Raw genomic sequence first — 17,942 nt, 5'->3', positions numbered from 1 at the left:
TGCTAAACTATTAGAATATGGTTCCTGTGCCAGTACCAGAAAATACATAATTTTCTTTTCAAATATTGATAATTCATGCTAAGTTACTGATACCAGTACCATAATTCTAATATCAATATTTGCAGACTATGTGCAGTTTTGTGTAGAAAGTAAAATGTATAAATACTGAAGGGAAAACATTGCAGAGAAACGTTATGTTCGTATGTTGAACATACTTTTTTTTTTTTTTTTTTTTTTTGTATGTTGTGCAAAGTAATTCCACCTATGGGGTTACTTTGCACCAAACTTTATATTTCAATAACTATGGGCATATTGAATGTTTACTAATGAACTTGCACTAATGTTTTCCTTATATATCTAGTTATTATATGTTTGAAATACAATGTTCTAAATCATTACGTTTGTAAGTTACAAGAGATTTTCTTTAAAATTCCTTAAACAGGGTGTCTATTGCTCACGAAAGTCACAAATGTCACCAAAAAGTCACGAAATCAGAAAACGGTCATGAAAATCAAGAAAAAGTTACGAAATTTAGCTTTTGGGTCACGATTTTTTTTATCTGTACACATAAGTACAGACTGGAAAATCTTGTTCCATAAAACATCAAAAGACACCACCAAAGATGTCTATGGTCGACTTTAGACGCTACCAAATCGCTAGCAAAGCACGCTTCTATCGCATGTATGAAAATTCGGCCCAATTCGCATCCAAAGTCCCTCTTGAGAATGTTCCGAAATGTTATGGTTTGGTAAAGAAAAGGTCACCAAAAAGTCACGAAATTTCATTTTGAAATTTTAGTAGACACCCTGTTAAATCTTGTGCAAAGTAACCCCGTCTAACGGTACTGATATTTTACAAAAACGCCTAATACTTCTTATCCTATATTTCTCTTCTTGTGTACTTTCTATTCGAGAAATATAACCTGGAAAACAATGAATGATCTGAGAACTTCGTCTCGAATCGCAAAAGAATAGCCATGAAAATGATTTTTTCTGGTTACTTATAACTTTTCTTTCCTTATTAGGATGCTGCTACCAAAGATATATTTTGGCCATTATGGGCTTTCTGGCCATTGCCAATGCCTACACGATGCGGGTATGTTTATCCGTAGCGATTGTAGCCATGGCACGATCCGCTCCAAAGAATGCTACGGCAGAAATCGGTATTTCTCCATGCGGAGTAGAGAGTAGCGTCGAAGTTCACAGCGCTACCAGCAATGTTGAAAAGGTAAGAAAATTGTGTTTATTATCGTATTCGAAACATATTTTGTTTGTAGATTTGTTTAATGTTGACTGTTCAAACATTTAGCGCCTAATATAACAGATCGGATGTACTAAAAGTGTGAAATTATGCACTAAAAACAGTTTCAAAAATATTTCAAGTTGGCCATTGAAATTTTATATAATAGACTGAAAATGTGGATTATAATTACAACATTATTTCCTACTAACAACTAACTAACAAGGAACATCATCTTAGTGATTCAAGCTGATTGCAATCAAATTAGACAGGTAGACACTAGATATGAAGTAAATAATTACTTTTCTTTTATTTCTATAAAAAGACGTCTCTTAGAGCCAGAAGTCACCAATTAAAAAGTTGAAAATTGACACCAAGAGCAAGGGCTCGATCCTGGAGAGCCGGGGCCCGGCCCCCCATGTATTTTTATGAATATGATTGTTTAATATGCATTTTTATTGTTATATGTGTTATTAAATATATCTATTTATGAATAAGCCCCCCAAAGTTACAGAGAAATCGGCGCCCTTCACCAAGAGCGCAGGAAAAAGTAGAGCGAAGCGAACTAAATTGCACATAAATATAGTAGAGACGCGTTTTCCTTGACCAAATGGCCCCTTCAAACTTATGACCACGAAATGTCAGAATTAGTAAGGAAGAAAGTTTAGAAATGTCTAAAGTACACTCAAGTCCAAAATTATTGTCGCATATCTATAACTGTCTTTTTGTGGAAATATAATTTGATAATGATTTTGCAGGGTACTTTTAATACTGATACTATGTGTATAATCGGGAAATGTATATTTGTGGTAAATTTCATAGGAAAAGAATTATAAATACGAAAATTATAATGATTAAAACAAAATGTTGCTAAATGGACAAGAAAGTTTTATTTTCGTTTTATTGTTCTTATTTACTGCTCTTTTGACAAGAAATTTGCCACACACATGTCTTTGCAGATGATACACATACTTCTGTACTAACATTGTAAGAAATACCGGGCGAATTCGTTATCAAATTATATTCCTAGAACAACATATTTATAGACATGCGACAATAATTTTGAACATGAGTGTACATGCAGGATTGTAACGAAACTACGTACAAAGGAAATAATATGTATAAAATAAGCGAATCATTTTTCTTTCTTTCTTTTTCTTTTCTTTTTTTATTATTCTGCGGAAAAACTGATCTCGGGGACAAAAAAAAAAAAAAAATTTACAAATTGTGGAAACACGTGTTTATAGTAAGCTTATAGTAAAAATATGTGGCTTATAGTATGTGTGGGCGTATGGATCCCTGCAATATTAATGATAGATGTAACCATCCCAAGCGACCCCACAAGCACTTTTTAAAGTATATTGCAGGTCGTAAAGATGCTGAATGCCCGTCTGACTCATGTTGGCTGTGGATTTTGAAGCAGCTGGGCAACAGTCATTGCTGGAACTCGGTTGACAGTTAGACTCCATCCTGTGTGTCTCATAGTACTCGACAGGGCTTTGGTCCGGAGACTCACTTAGCGGGACAAAATAGAATACTTATACTGGGTACAACACTCTGGGTTTCTTTGACGGTATGAGAACCTGCGTTATTTTGCTGGAAAATGAGGTTCCGCGAAGTGTCTAGTTAAGGTCAAAGTCAAGCTTGACTTCACGAATATACAAGCACTAGTCATACTCTCCTGAATGAAGAACAGAGGCAAATGGTAGGTATGAATCATGTATGGCGAGTGCAATACATGCTAAAATGACTACCTGGGCTCTTGCTGTTCTTGTATGAGACTGTGCTTGAAACTTGAAGTCATTTAATTGTACGCATAATTAATTAATAAGCGTTCTATGTGTCGTGCTGGAATTGCAGATACAGACTTGATACATATACAACATACACTCGTCGTGTTGTCCGAAGACTTTAAACTAGTAGCTACAGAGGAGATATGTATAAAATAAGCGAATAATTTTTCTTTCTTTATGGGTACTAGGATTAGCTCGCCCTCCTGTCCAGTGTACTGGAACATTTAAAATAAAATCAGTGTGCTCTTTACCAACATATTCTGTGATGCACATTTCGTTCGAAGTGGGTGATGTATGCATTGTGTTTTTAAATGTGATTCCATCATTGTTTTGTGTTTAAATAACTTCTATTCGACACATTAGCAAGTTCGCATACAAGTTTTCGAGTAAAATATTGTGATCAATAGTGTTTAATTCCTTCAAAAATCAACAAGAAGACTAATGGCCCACTTTTTGTTATATATTATGTGCATGATAACACTAAACAAGTTAAAAAAAGAAAGAAAGAGTTGGTAGATGTCCAATTTAAATATAATGATATGTGATAACATTATTGGGTTCTAAATATTTTTTTAGTGTTGCTGACGTTTAATATTTTTTTAAATATTGCTAGAGTTGAAATAGAATGGTAATTCTTGATATGTTTAAAATTATATTTTTAACCATTAATTTCGTCATTTTTATCAGTTGTACTATGGAAAATTTATTAGGTGGTACATTCTAACGAGAAATTCATTAAGTGACTCAAATGGGAACAATTATACGTCGAACAATGGGTACAACGTATATTTTGTAGGAAACATTTCGTTAATTCCGGTAGAGCTGCTATTTGCAATCTTTCAAGTAACTTTGTGAAACTTCAAGTTACAGGGCTGATAAAGATGCTGATAGAATTACAATACATAAAATACTCGTATTCATAGCTAATATACTTAGTTACAACTTTCGATAAATTTACTGCTATTAACGAGGCTCATATCATTCACGTCAGTCCTAATAACATTTCCCATAGTTTTCTTTTTAATACGATAATATAATATGTAAGAATTTTTTTTGTTTTGTTTCTTCACAAATTTTACATGCTTAAAAATACATATTTACTTTACAAAAATAAATATTTTTTGTTTTTAAGTTTGTTTACTGTAATAAATTTTTGTGATGAACAATTCTATTTAAACCCACTGCAAATAGACTGAATATTGGTGGTTTGCAAAGCGCGGACGCTTTTTGGAACCAATCAAGGCAGGAAGGTGTTCGTGCATTTTATTTTAAGGAAAAGATTGAGGACAGGAATGGGCGAAATACTGAAAGGGAAACCAGAAAGAAATTTTACGTTCTGAAAATCGTAACGACGGTCTCTCAAGTTATTTGAAGAAGAACGAAATCAATGACTTTAACGTTCTCCAATGGAAGGAAAAGTTATCACCATTTTTTTTTGTTATTCACTTTGAATCGAGACAAGAATAGAAAAAGAAAAAGTAAGAAGTAGATGATATCATTTCAATACGTTAAGATTAAGAACACGAAAAATATAATCTGACATGAAGATGTTTTACTAACTTAATATTTCTCTGTTATGCATTACAATTTTGTAATTTTCGTGTAGACTGGCGAATTTTCCTGGAGTGAAGAAACTCAAGGAATAATCCTAAGTTCCTTTTTCTGGGGCTACGTAGTCACACAGCTTCCAGGAGGCATTTTAGCTGAAAAATTTGGAGGCAAGTACCTGATGGGCGTCGGAATATTAATAACAGCAGTATTTACCTTGTTAACACCCATTGCAGCACGATTAGGAGGAGCAGAATGGCTTATTGCAGTTAGAATATTGGAAGGATTAGGAGAGGTAAGTCTTTTAGGCATCAAACACATTAACACTTTCAGCCCCAACCCTGTTTGAGTAAATTTCACCCCGGGACCAGACTACAGTTTGCTATGAACATTGTCAGCCAATGTGTATCTATTTGATACACGTGGTCCATCAGTAAACCCTCACTGTGTATCAAAAAGATACACATGGGGCTGAAAGTGTTAAATATATTAAATATATTACACTAAAACCATATATAATTCCAAAAGGACAGATGTTCTCATTTACCATCTAAAGTTATACAGAACAATAAAAATGATATTTTAGAAAAAAAAAATAACAATTAAATATAATTAATTCATATTTTTTCTTAAAATAGTTTCGAGACTTTGGTTATGAAATAATCAATGTTTGAAGTAAAGGAAGAAGTGTCCTAAAACCGTAGTTAACGTTTCTCCAGATTTTTTTTCAACGAGTACGTATATATATTAGGAAACAGCAACTACCAGGACAGTGTTTCCTCAAAGATTTCCCTTAATTTTTCCTCTTCCCTAAAGAGTATCCTCAAAGAATAAAGAATAGAGTTTTTATTTTATTAGATTTTCCTTAGTTTTAGGACACTTTTTAGTTTCTTTAGTTTCTTAGGCTTTCCTTAGTTTTTCTTACTTGCTGGAACATTGGAAATAATAATTCAAATAAAATATTTCTAATCTATTACAATCCTTGTGTTATAACGGGATTTTATTTTAGTGCCGTCACTGAAAACTGACATACTAACCATAGATTATACGAAATATACTTTTAAGATATAGAGGAGGTAACGTGTTATTTTGACTAGTATGTTTAAGTAAAACCTGAGGAAACATACGATCTCCATCTTCTCTCTTCAACTTTATAAAGTCATGTGTGCCAGTTGATTCAATTTTGTGTTTTTATTTACACGTTTGTACATATTTATGTTTATGCCAAGATAATATGAACTTTCAGTTCTAATATTTAAATATATATATATATATATCTTGGAATAAAAACGTTACATTGAATTAAATATTTTCACTTACTGTCGGTTACCTAAATGATACAATATTATTACATTACGATTATAGAACCATGTCCTCATTTCATGAATACATAGATAGAGAAGCATGGAAAGTTTTTTCTTGAAAGTTTAGGATATACTTAAGAACTTCAGCTTGTAGTGAATAAGATTTTTAGTCATTTAATTCCTTTTTCATTTGTTTATAAGGAATTTATAACTGGATACCGTTAGTTATAGCTTTGGAACTGCTTAGCCTTAAATAAAAGTAAAGCCTGACTTCTAGTAAATACTAGGATTACAATCTGCTAAAGGTAATGATACACTGCGAAATTGTAACACTATTACAAAGTAATTTGCTTGGACCATCTTTTATTTAAGGAACTTATAAACGTTAGACAATATAGGTTGTTTAAATAATAAATAAATAAAGGAAGAAAAAGAAACTTTTATAGTGTCTTAAAGAGGGAAAGACTCCGAAAGAATTTCCAAGGCTTTCAGGGTGCAGCTAAGTTATCAGGATTTTACTTGTTTTCAGTTATCATATCAGTTTAGTACAGCGGCTAATAGCATAAATCTAAAAGTGTGTGGTATTATACTACATATATTATATATTGGTTTTAAGATCTTAATGTTTTATCTTAAAGGGTGTGACGTATCCAGCCATGAATGCCATGCTAGCTAAATGGACACCACCATATGAAAGAAGCAAACTAGGAACTCTGGTATTTTCAGGTAAAATAAAACCAAAATAAAATAAATTAATGTTAACCTGAAACTTACAATAAAACAGAATTAGGGTAGCAATATCCGCTTCATTGTAATATTTCAGACAATATACTAAGAAAATAGAAAACTACAAAATTAATTACATTTTGTGTTGTTATTATGTTCTTGTAGAAATACAAATGTTAGTGTCTGAATGTGTTTCAAAATCTTAATTGCTTCCTTGACGTTCTTAATGGATTATAAACTGACGTTACGGAGTGATTTGAAGGACAAACGTTTTATCCTAGCTTTTTAGCCACTATGAATATATGGAACATCAAAAAAATAATGTGTTTGATGAAGGGAATGATATTTTACCGAAACTGTAACATATTATTAACAATAAATATTTGTTTTTGTTTAGATGTTATTTTTTTAGGTTAAATGTACAGTTTCAAAGCTAAAATGAACAGCATGTGGATTGAATTACAAAACATACTGTATTGAAAGATAAATGATAAAATGTTGACTTTCTCTATGTCTCAAAGACCTGAAGGACCTAAGCCAATCAGATAGCAATTTTTAAGTTGAGGGATGTGTGATCATCACATCGAATATTCCATTGTCACAGTTTGTTACTAGTTTTCTAGCGTAGAGCTACTTCTTTCGTTCTATCAGTTCTTCAATTCTTCTCATGACGCTGGAGAAATACCACATGGCCGATACCATCTGGTCACCCATCCAATTACTGAGCAAACCTAACGCTACTTGATTTCGGTGATTTCACCGGGATCATTTTCAAATCAAATAAGATTTCTAGTTTTACGTCCCACGTTTATGTCGTTTGGGTTAAAACAGACTGCTAATTAACAATTACATATGAAAGAATTGGTGGACTGATAATATGGGAGGAAACGGAAGAATCAAGAGAAAACCCACAGACGGTCCCGTGGCCGTAAATGGAACCAGGGACCTCTCGCACCCAGAGGTGAGCGCTTTACCATTGAGCTACATTGCTCCCTGGAATCCCTATCAAGTTGTGTTTCTTAGTTTAAATGCGAAAAATTTTTCTCACATATAATCTAATGGTATCCTTTATAACATTTTCGGTAATTGCAAATACTTTTAAACGGGCGTTACTCTGGTCTTTTCCGGATCAATGTTGAATTCAGACATTTTTTTTTTTTTTTTTGGCAAAGAAGACAGCATCTGAAGATCCAGAGAAGGGTGGTAATATTATTAATAGGATGAAACACAGGTTTCTTGTAAAGAAATGTTAATTTTATTTTTTCAGGAGACCATTGCCTCAGATGTGCTGTCTGGGAATATACAAATTAATTTTTTGTTATGATTTAGTTGTTATGTTCAGTTCCTCATACTACATTCAAACTCTTAATGGGAAACTCACTTTACTCCTACTCTATCTAACGTAAATATTCGGTTTTGGTTGTAAAGCGTTTAAATCTTGTGACATTCAACAGTTTTACAGTTCTATATACTCATTATAAAATTAGTTTAATGACACAATGAACTAAAAAAAATGTTATTGCTCGGATGTGCTCGAAGATATCAAGAAGTAGTGTCATTGCCAAAAGGTCATGGGAGCGAGGGCAATTTTGTTTTGAGAAAATAAGTTTATCATTCAATCCGTTGTGTAATACTATATTGCATAGTGACATATATATTTTGAAGTGTTCTACTTGCATGACAATTCTGATGACATATATTCATCCCCAGTCAGAAATACAGATCGAGATTAAGAGAAACAAATTTGAAGATATTTGAATAACAACACAAATGAACCGTTCCAGACATATTGTAACTTCAATTGATAAATTTAGGCTTTACAAGTTTTAAAGTATTGTACATTGTGAATTAAATAGTAGAAAATGATCAGGTACTTACTTTCATGTATATCTTACTATTCCATACTGTATCGAAAATAATAATGCAATCTTACTGTTATACACTGTTACTTGTCATTGAAAGAGACACAAGGAAAATACATTTATGTGAAATATAAAAGTGCCACTAGGATAAAATTTAATGAGAATTTTTATTCCTACGAGAGAAGAATCGTTAACGGTAATAGAGAACTAATTTCTTCTCCCAATGTTACAAAAATGCCCTAATATCATTGAATTTCTAATAGTGAAGTAAACTTACGTATACTATTATTCTTTTGTAAACTATGTAGCATATATTAGTATAAGAAACTACGCTGTCACTTTTAACTGTTAGAATTTGAGTCAATAACTTGACCGATTTTACGGCTGCGTTTGTATTTAACGAAAGCCTAACACTTGTTTTCATTCCAAAGCAGTGCAAATAGAGACGTCATTTGGTTTCTACATTTTTAAAATAACAGGACAAAGAAAAGTCGATCCTTAGAATACCAAGATGTTAAACCCTGATCATTGGTTATTGAGCGGACGCTCTATTATTGAAATACCAGTGAGGGAGGTATTTTCTGTAATTACAACTTTCCCTTAGGATTTCAACCAATATTGTAACTTCTCGGCTTCGTGAGTTTAGAAGTGGTATCCACTATCCTCTGAATATTTCAAGGAAACAGTTTCCTCTTAAAATAATTATAATATCCAATGTTATTCCGTACAAAATGGTCATACAAATCAATCAAAGAAGTAAATGACCATTCGCAGATATTACTTACTCTAATCGTAAAGTGATTATTTTTTCTTTATTTCGTGACAGAAATCAAGTTTCAGTTTCTCTTCTCCACGGAGAAAATTTTTCTTAGGAATTGTTACGAACTGTTCTTCTCAAAACACCTCATAAGACGAATCTATATTTTAGTGCTATGTTCAAATAGAGAAGTTCGAAAGTTGGTACAAACTAGTTTGCATATCATAACAGTACTTTTATTGTAATTACCATATATGCCTAGAAAGATAACTATAACAAACAAAACACAAGATATAGATGTAATTTGTTAATTGTTTAAAGAATTATATTTTTTAAAATATAAATAGGGGGAATAGTGTGTCCAATCACGATTTCTTGTGAGATTTTTATTGAAATGTTAACGTTAATTCTATTTTAGTTTCTAAACATACTACAGTACCTATTTTCTAAATAAGATTGCTCCATGACAACTTGCTTCATTTCGTGTCATAAGATGTTAATTTTTCTATCAATATACATGTTATACATGTCAACATCGAATAAGTTACTTAGATCTATAATGTTGCACATTTAAACGAATAATCCTCCAAGACCAGCTATTTCGGATGAACTTTTCAACCATTTTTATTATGATACTACACAGCGTATATATTTCCCTTTTTCATTCTTTTATTTTAACTATATAATGAACTTTTTGTATCTCTTTTGTTTCAAGTGCATCGCACTTTCACGTTACTTTTAATATTTTTCTTGATACCTTGCATTTAGTTATATATATATATTCATACTTAATATGCTTATGCGCTTTTATCACTATTTCACTATTATTATTACTGCTTTGGTTTTCTTTTTTTATTATAAAGTAGTCTAAAAAGTATTGAGCCTTTTGCACACGAAATAAGGTTAGTGTATTAAATCTCAGGGTGAGTCGCAGCGGATCAGGTCTAACGTCATTTCACAGCTGAAGCTAGCAGATGACCAAAAAGTGTTGGAATTCTTATAATCGGATGTACTGTATTGCGCTGTAAAGATCATCAAACTACGCCACATTTTGCAATTTTATTTCAATAAAAGGTGCAAATGCTGGGCAGGGCTGTGAAGAAATATTTGTTGTTTATAAGCAAGATACGTTATCAAAAGCAGCAGGTAAAAGATAGTTAAGTCACTTTTTTCTGGAAATTTCGATGTCCAAGATCTCCTCGCAGTGGACGACCAATCACAGCAAAAATCGATCAACACCGCCATGTAAGCAGTTATGACCACCAATGATGTAAACATACATCACCGAACAGTGTTAAACCATTTGGAGAAAGCTAGTAACAAGAATATCGATGTTTGTTTGCCACACGATCTGATTCAAAAACATGTACTTGATCGAATTTCTGTCTGCGAGTCTCTACTGAACTTAAGTCAATTCTGAAGAGGTTGATCATGACTGATGAAAAATGGATAACCTACGACAACAATGTGTGAAAAAGATCGTAGTCGAAGCGAGAAGAAGCACCACATTACGTAGCAAAGCCCACACTGATGCCCAGGAACATCATGCTGTGCGTTTGGATTGGAAGGGCATCATACGTCACGAACTGTTGCCGCCGGGCAGAATGATAAGATCGGACTTGCACTGTTGACAATTAGCGCAAGTACACCTAGGAATTCAAAAGAAATTGCCGGAACTGGTCAACAGAAAGGGAGCCGTATACCACCCTGACAATGCCAGACCGCATACATCTTTAACGACCTGTCAGTGATTGAGAGAACTTGGCTGGAAGGTTTTAATGCATTCATCTTATAGTTCGGACTTGGCGCCATCAGATTATTATTTGTTTCAGTTTTTTCAAAACTCTCTGATTGGTGTTAAGTTAATTTTAAGAAAGGCCTAGAAAACCACGTGTCACTATTTCTTGATCAGGAACCACAGAAATTGTATCCCGATGAGATTATGATATTGCCAGAAATATGGCAGGTCATTGAACAAAATGATTCATACGTGGTTTCACAATGTTATTTTGAAATCACAACAAATTTGTTTTCAATTTTGATCTCCAATAACTCAATACTTTTTAGACAATCTGATATTATGTTAATGGGAAAGGTTACGGGTTAGAATAGCCATGGTTGAACTTCGTTCGCTTTATTAAAGGTATTTGTATTTGATTGTTTTTTTAACTTTTTCCATTTTTTTTTTAAATACTGAACTTGAGACTACAAATGATGTAAATTTCCTAACTCTTGGTCGCAGCTCATTTTCATAAGAAAGTGTTACATTAATATTATAAACTTAAAACAATATGCTCAGGAATTTTAACAATGATTTCTCTTATTTTAAACTCTGATTCCTGAAACTTTTTTACACTTTCAAGCTTTTAGCTCTCCCCTGAACCCTTGTTCACGGAAGATAAAAATAGAAGTAATAAAAACATCAGGGAAATATACATAAAGAAATGGGTTCACCAGGGTACAACACTGAAATATACCTTGTCAATTGCTGCTGGTTGCACGTCAAATGGTAGGTCGTGCGACACGCTGTGAATTGGCGAGCTCAAGTTTTTCGTTTTAGGTTCAGACAAGGGAGGTTCCCAGCCAACTCATATTAATGTGTTGTTGTGACAATTTTTTAATTACCGTGTCCCATTCCTTGCTTACCAACTCTTATCTATGTTAAGTTTTGGGTATTTTTAAGGAAGGATAAACAAATTTTCAAAAACAAGTAATTCAATTTTATTTTTGGCTTCTAATAAAATTCTTGATCCTATAATACGTCTTTTGTTCCTTTAGATATTTCGAAAAACCTGAAACCTAGTGTCTGTTTAGCTTCTTAAGATGTTTCTTGATCTGCACCTTTAAATTCATTTTCCTCATCTATATAGCCCTTCAGGCAACTGCATTCTATCTTATAGACCCTGATTCTATCTTATTGGAATCGGACCTTCCACTTTGCACATGAAGAGGTTAATGCCAATAAGGTTAACGAAATACAGAAGTTACTCGAATGCTGCTTAACATACAATATTTTTCCTTTCGAAGACAATATACTTCAAGTGGAGGGGTTAGCCATGGGCAATTCCTATCCCCGTTTTTGGCTTAGTTAGCTCTTCACAGTTTTGAAAGTAAGATACGCAAAAAACAGAAGTTAGTGCTGTGCGGCAATATATCAGATATGCTGATGACGTACTGTTTCTGCACAAAGAAAATTCGGAGTTGGATTTCTTAATTATGCCCGTCCGCAGCGGGGAGCAATTGCAACCTGAATTTTGGAAGGATGTTTAGTTCTTGGAAACATGTTATAGTACGTAACATATTTATATTAAATACTACAGTATTATACTTCATTTACTGTATTTAATAAGGACATGTAAGTAAATATTTGTTGTTTTATTTGATGTATTATGTTCGTATATGAACGCGTGCATCAAAACCTGGGTGTATTTGCGACTGTGTTTATGTGTTAGTATTTTGTCCCCCTTGCAATGTATTTTACCTCCCCCATCCACTGGAAAAATATCCTGCTGGCGTCTCTGGATATCTATACCGTGTTGGGGTTATAGATGTATCCCCTATAACATGAACTTCACCGTGAAACATGAAAATGAAGGTAAACTATTTATATCGTAATATATGAAGACATAATAAATTGTTACCAGAATCCATCAGAAGTTTACTGTAAGTGTACAATATGTACACTATAGATCCGCCCATTCATCATCAGTGGTGAAAACGAATATATGGAAAAAATTTTTTTCGTGCTGTAACGCTTTAATTATCTTCATTCAAAAGATCGATTGATTATTGAAGTTACGTATCATGAATGGATATCCTGTTTTCTCTTTATTAAATTAACTCAATCAAGTTAAAAAAGAATCTACATACCAATACACCTAATACCGACACCTCACATAAAAAATAAGAAGGGTTGGACTATCTATATTGTCCAGATTGACAATTGCATTGAGTGTGATTTTCATTCTGTACGGTTTACGCACAGCATTAAAACCCTATAAATCCTTGGAAAAAGAATATTACTTCATTTAAGAGAGATTACACCGATCCCACTGAAAAATCGGGTCTATGAGATAAAGTGCAGTTGCCTGAAGGATTATATAATAATGGCGAAAATAAATTTAAAGGTATACTGTAAATTAAAAAAAAAAAAAAAAAAAAAAAAACATCTTAGATATGCTAAAACAGACCACTCGGCCTCAGGATCTCCGAAATATTTAAAAGAAACACAATACAATACTGTGTACTCAAGAATTTTATTTGGAGCCAAAAATGAAATATCAAAGTTGTTCCATATTGATTGAGACTGTATCGTGTACGAGGATATTTGTGATCCTAAGGCTGAAATGAAAACTGTGCCTCACAGAAATGACTTTGGATTACATGCCGGCCTTATTTCACATTTCTACTCACAGATAGTGCCACGTGGTACGCAGCATTTATGTGACGCAGTGTTGTGTGCTCGCGGACAAGTGAGGTAGTGTTTGAGTGTAGTTAATAAACATCATGAAAAGCGACAATTACGGCGAAAGATGGACACGTGTTTCCTATGAAAGGAAGGTGTATGTGCAAAGTTAATTCATCAACGCTTTCGAGCAGGTGTGGTCGCAGTTTCGCAGTTGAGACAGCGAGTGTGGACAAAGGAACTAGCCCCGGAAGGCCCCGTGAATCACGAATCCCAGCAATGATTCAGAAAGTGAATGACGCCATAATAAGTGATAAGCATGTGACTGTGGATGATTTACAGAATGCGACAGTTTAGGGAGGGTAACAATGCATCACATTATCGTACAGGATCTGAAAATGAATAACGTGTGCGCGCATTCAATGCCGTATAAACTGACTGGCGAACACAAACATGTGCGTGTGGAATGTTGCAAAGATCTATTGGCCACACATGATGCATATCCAGAACAGTATTTTGCTCGTTTGATGATGCAGGATGAGTCCTTCCTCAGTTACGAAACATCATAAAAATCAGTCGATGCAATGAAAGCATCGGGAAGTCCGTGGCCCAAGAAAGCACAACCATCACAGTCATGTAGAAAGTACTGTCTTCTGTGTTTTGGGATGCGGATGGAATTTTGTTCGACGACTGGCTTCCACCGCGTGGCAGAGTAAACAGTGACACTGTGAACTCCTTCGCCGACTGCGTCGAGTAATTCAGCAACGATGACCAGGGAAATGGGCTGAACACATACTTCTGTTACACGATAACGCAAGACCACACAGACGACAAGAACACTTTAGGAACTGGATTCACAGTGTTGGAACATCCACATTTCAGATTACACATTTTTTGACAAAATATATGAAACAGTCTCTGTGGGGATAGTCCTTTTCTGATTCAAACGCTTTACATACAACTGTCTACGAGTGGGTGCCGCACTACTTCGAAAATATGGTTCGACCAAGGAATCAAAAATTCCCACAACGTTGGTGACAGTGCATCCAGGCAGACAGGAAGTACGTACCGAGACCGAACATTTCAACACACTACGTTCTTTTTCACGGATACAGTGAGGTTAGTCTCAATCAATATAAGACGCCTCAAGTAGAAAGGCTTGTTTTTGAAAATGTGTTTATTCTTTTCAAAATAAACAAACAAACAAACAAAAAGATAAAAGTTTGGTTAAGCACGGCATGGAAGACTGCCATTAAAAGGTCACATCCAGTATTAACATAACAAAAATATCAGTATGAATTGGCTAGCAATCTCAGCCTATATATATATATAAATCAAAACCTATCGCACTACCTACCATTTGACGTGTAATCAGCAGTAATTGACGAATTGCGTTTTCACTCCTAGAACTACTTTTAATCATATCATGTTATCTTAATAATTTTATTTCCTTTATTCATATGAAACAAGCCCCAAGGGAAAAGCAAAATGCTTGGAAGTGCTAGAATTTTCAGGAATCAGAATTAAACGAAATCTTCATTCGAAAATTATTTATAAAACTAAAGTTAGAATATGATATTAGAAAAGATGTATTATTAATTGTACTTTCATGCTGCACTTTCTTTAATTTGTTAGGATCTCAGGTGGGCACTGTTGTGGGAACAGCTCTCAGTGGAGTCCTAGTGGAATATACAACTGGAGGTTGGACGACTGTTTTCTATGTATTTGGTGGCATAGGTGTCGTTTGGTTTATTGCGTGGTTATTCTTATGCTATGACAGTCCAGCAGTTCACCCATATATTACTCAGGGAGAAAAAGAATATATTGAAAGCAGTATTGGTCTTCTGGGAGACAACAAGAAGGTAACGATATTGATTGAATTATTATTATTACTATTTTAATGAAACTATATTACATTCTACTTGTTAGATATTGCAGAAACAGCAACAAAAGTTGACTTTCCATTATCGAGGAAAGCACAAGGTGTAAGTCGGACTTGAAAATGTTGGCATATGTTATATTAGTAATATATTATTATTTTTTTTTCTTCAGACTTCTTTACTCAATACTCAGTTGTGGCTTCGGGTAGTGCAGTCGCTAACGCTCTCACCTTTAGTACCGGCGGTTCTGGGTTCGATTTCCGGTGGGAACACTAGGTCGAAAGAGAGTAACAGTTTTTTCAAGCCAACCATACTGAGTGAGATTTTCCTCTTTCACATCACGAAAACACCGGGATGGTAAGTCCTAGGTTGCTTCTTTCCTTCCTCATTCTTTTCTTTCTTGCCAATCCACCGATGAACGCCATCTCTCATACATGACGGGCTCACATGGCCATAGCTGCTGAAAGCCCAGAAATCAAATTCCTCAATCCTCAATGCTCAGCTGTTTGTTTTCACTCTAGCTTTATCGCTACTCAGGTTACATTATTTCTTTACAATTTCAACCCAATCTACAGTTTATGATTGTAATGTAGGATGATGTTTATGTAGTAGCTGTAATGTGGGTTTCTTAAAGAGTACTTAATTATAGGCTACTACAACACATCATTTATACATGAATTTCTCATTATAATACTTATCCTTTACGAGCAGTTTTCTGTTATCTTCATTTTCCCCCCGAGACATTCCAAACGTCTACTACTACTTGTACTACTACTACTTGTAGTAACGAAAATCTATTATTCTAACACACTTTAAATTCCGAGTTGACTTTTCAGAATCCAACAGGAAATAATATTTTGCTTCGCGACAGTAATCATTTACTGTTTATACGTAACGGAATACATAAAAGTAAAGAAACACAAATACTGTCAAACTTCATCTTTAGGAGGTTGAAATAATCAAACATAAAATTTAACAGAAAATATTTATGATTACTAATATCAGGATCTCAAATTAACAAAATCAGTTGTCTTATCAACAAAAATATGATTCGTTGTTTTGGAGTTTAGCGTCCCTTTCCGCAGCGAGGCTATGTGAGACGTAGGCATACAGCTTTAACATGAAATACGAGTTACAAGAAACCCGGATCTCTCGCACTGAAAGCGCGTTCCATTTAGTCACGAGTGAGCTCAACGAACATACGAAGCCACCCTTGTGAGATAAACTGCTCTTCAAATACACGTCATTTGTTAGCATCTGCAACCACTCTTATTATTTTAGTGAAGATATACAATAGAGAAGGATATAAGAACTTATGAATAAGGGTAATTTGCTGATATGAAAGGGTGAAAGTAGAGGATTGAAGCTGTTTTGTATTTTTTGATGGAAGCATTCAACTGGACAGATACATCTACTAACCTTGCAACTATTCCACATCGTATTCAAAATTGCTTTTAAAAAATTGCTACCTATCTACTCTTTTTTTTTTTAAGTATTTATTTATTTTCCGACTGCAAAACGGACAGAAGAGAACTTAAATCGCAAGTTTCAAACAGCAGGAGTACGATATTTCCCTCACTTCAAACATTGGCGTATTCCTTAAAGATCGCATAGCATAGCCAAACACTTTGCTGTTACAGAATGAATTAATTTCGAACAATAACTGTTGTAAGTATATTTATTAGTAACTACCACGTATCACAAACTTTTCTTTTATATTTATTAATTAATATTATTATTTTACAGAATCTCTCAACTCCATGGAAAGCAATTTTGACTTCAATCCCAGTTTGGGGCTTGGTGGTGGTACACATAGGACACGACTGGGGATTCTATACACTCCTCAACGACCTCCCGAAGTACATGAATGACATTATGCATTTTAAAATTGATAAGGTAATGTTTCATATATATTATCAAATGAATATTGAGCAAGTAGTTGTACCACTAGTTTTTTTTTTCTTTCCGAATAATGGCGTATTATATTTAATTTTATTAAGTAGAAGTAAAATTTATGTCTGTGTTAAAAGTGTGAACTTGAAATACAATATTCAAAACTCATGGCAAAAGGATCTACTTTTACTGTGGTCGTCAATATTTTGTGACCTTTTCTTCCATTGATCTTGCTTCGTGCAATGAATAACGAACTTGCAATCTCTGAAGCAAAAAGTTATCGTATATGAAATTCAAAACTCAAAACAAACACGTAACAAATGTAAAATTTTTCCTTTTCCTTTCTCCAAGGTTAAATTTTCAAAATGGGAGCAAGTGACTAGAATATTTACATCACATGTGTCAAAAAGCTCCCATACACAATTTCATAATTGTACATCCAGCGGTTCAGTAAAAGTCTCCCCTTCATCTCTACATCAGGTATATGAAATTCGTGCAAGTGAATTGTATGTTCGTCTTCTCCGAAAAACATACC

General features: G+C 33.9%; 1 protein-coding gene across 1 annotated transcript in view; it reads left to right on the top strand.

The window, feature by feature from the left end:
* Positions 1 to 17,942, top strand: part of LOC145664547 (putative inorganic phosphate cotransporter) — a 64,468-nt gene that overhangs the window by 18,126 nt on the left and 28,400 nt on the right. Inside the window, exons 2-6 of the mRNA XM_081731310.1 lie at positions 1,025 to 1,227; positions 4,639 to 4,875; positions 6,523 to 6,610; positions 15,270 to 15,496; positions 17,261 to 17,410. Coding sequence (XP_081587436.1) covers positions 1,025 to 1,227; positions 4,639 to 4,875; positions 6,523 to 6,610; positions 15,270 to 15,496; positions 17,261 to 17,410 — 905 coding nt within the window. The remainder of the gene's footprint in view (positions 1 to 1,024; positions 1,228 to 4,638; positions 4,876 to 6,522; positions 6,611 to 15,269; positions 15,497 to 17,260; positions 17,411 to 17,942) is intronic.

Source organism: Thermobia domestica, chromosome 11 (genome assembly GCF_964235325.1).
Source record: "Thermobia domestica chromosome 11, izTheDome1.hap1.1, whole genome shotgun sequence".
NCBI lineage: Eukaryota > Metazoa > Arthropoda > Insecta > Zygentoma > Lepismatidae > Thermobia > Thermobia domestica.
Note: the sequence above shows the minus strand (reverse complement) of the source record. Positions and strands in the feature narration are given on the sequence as shown.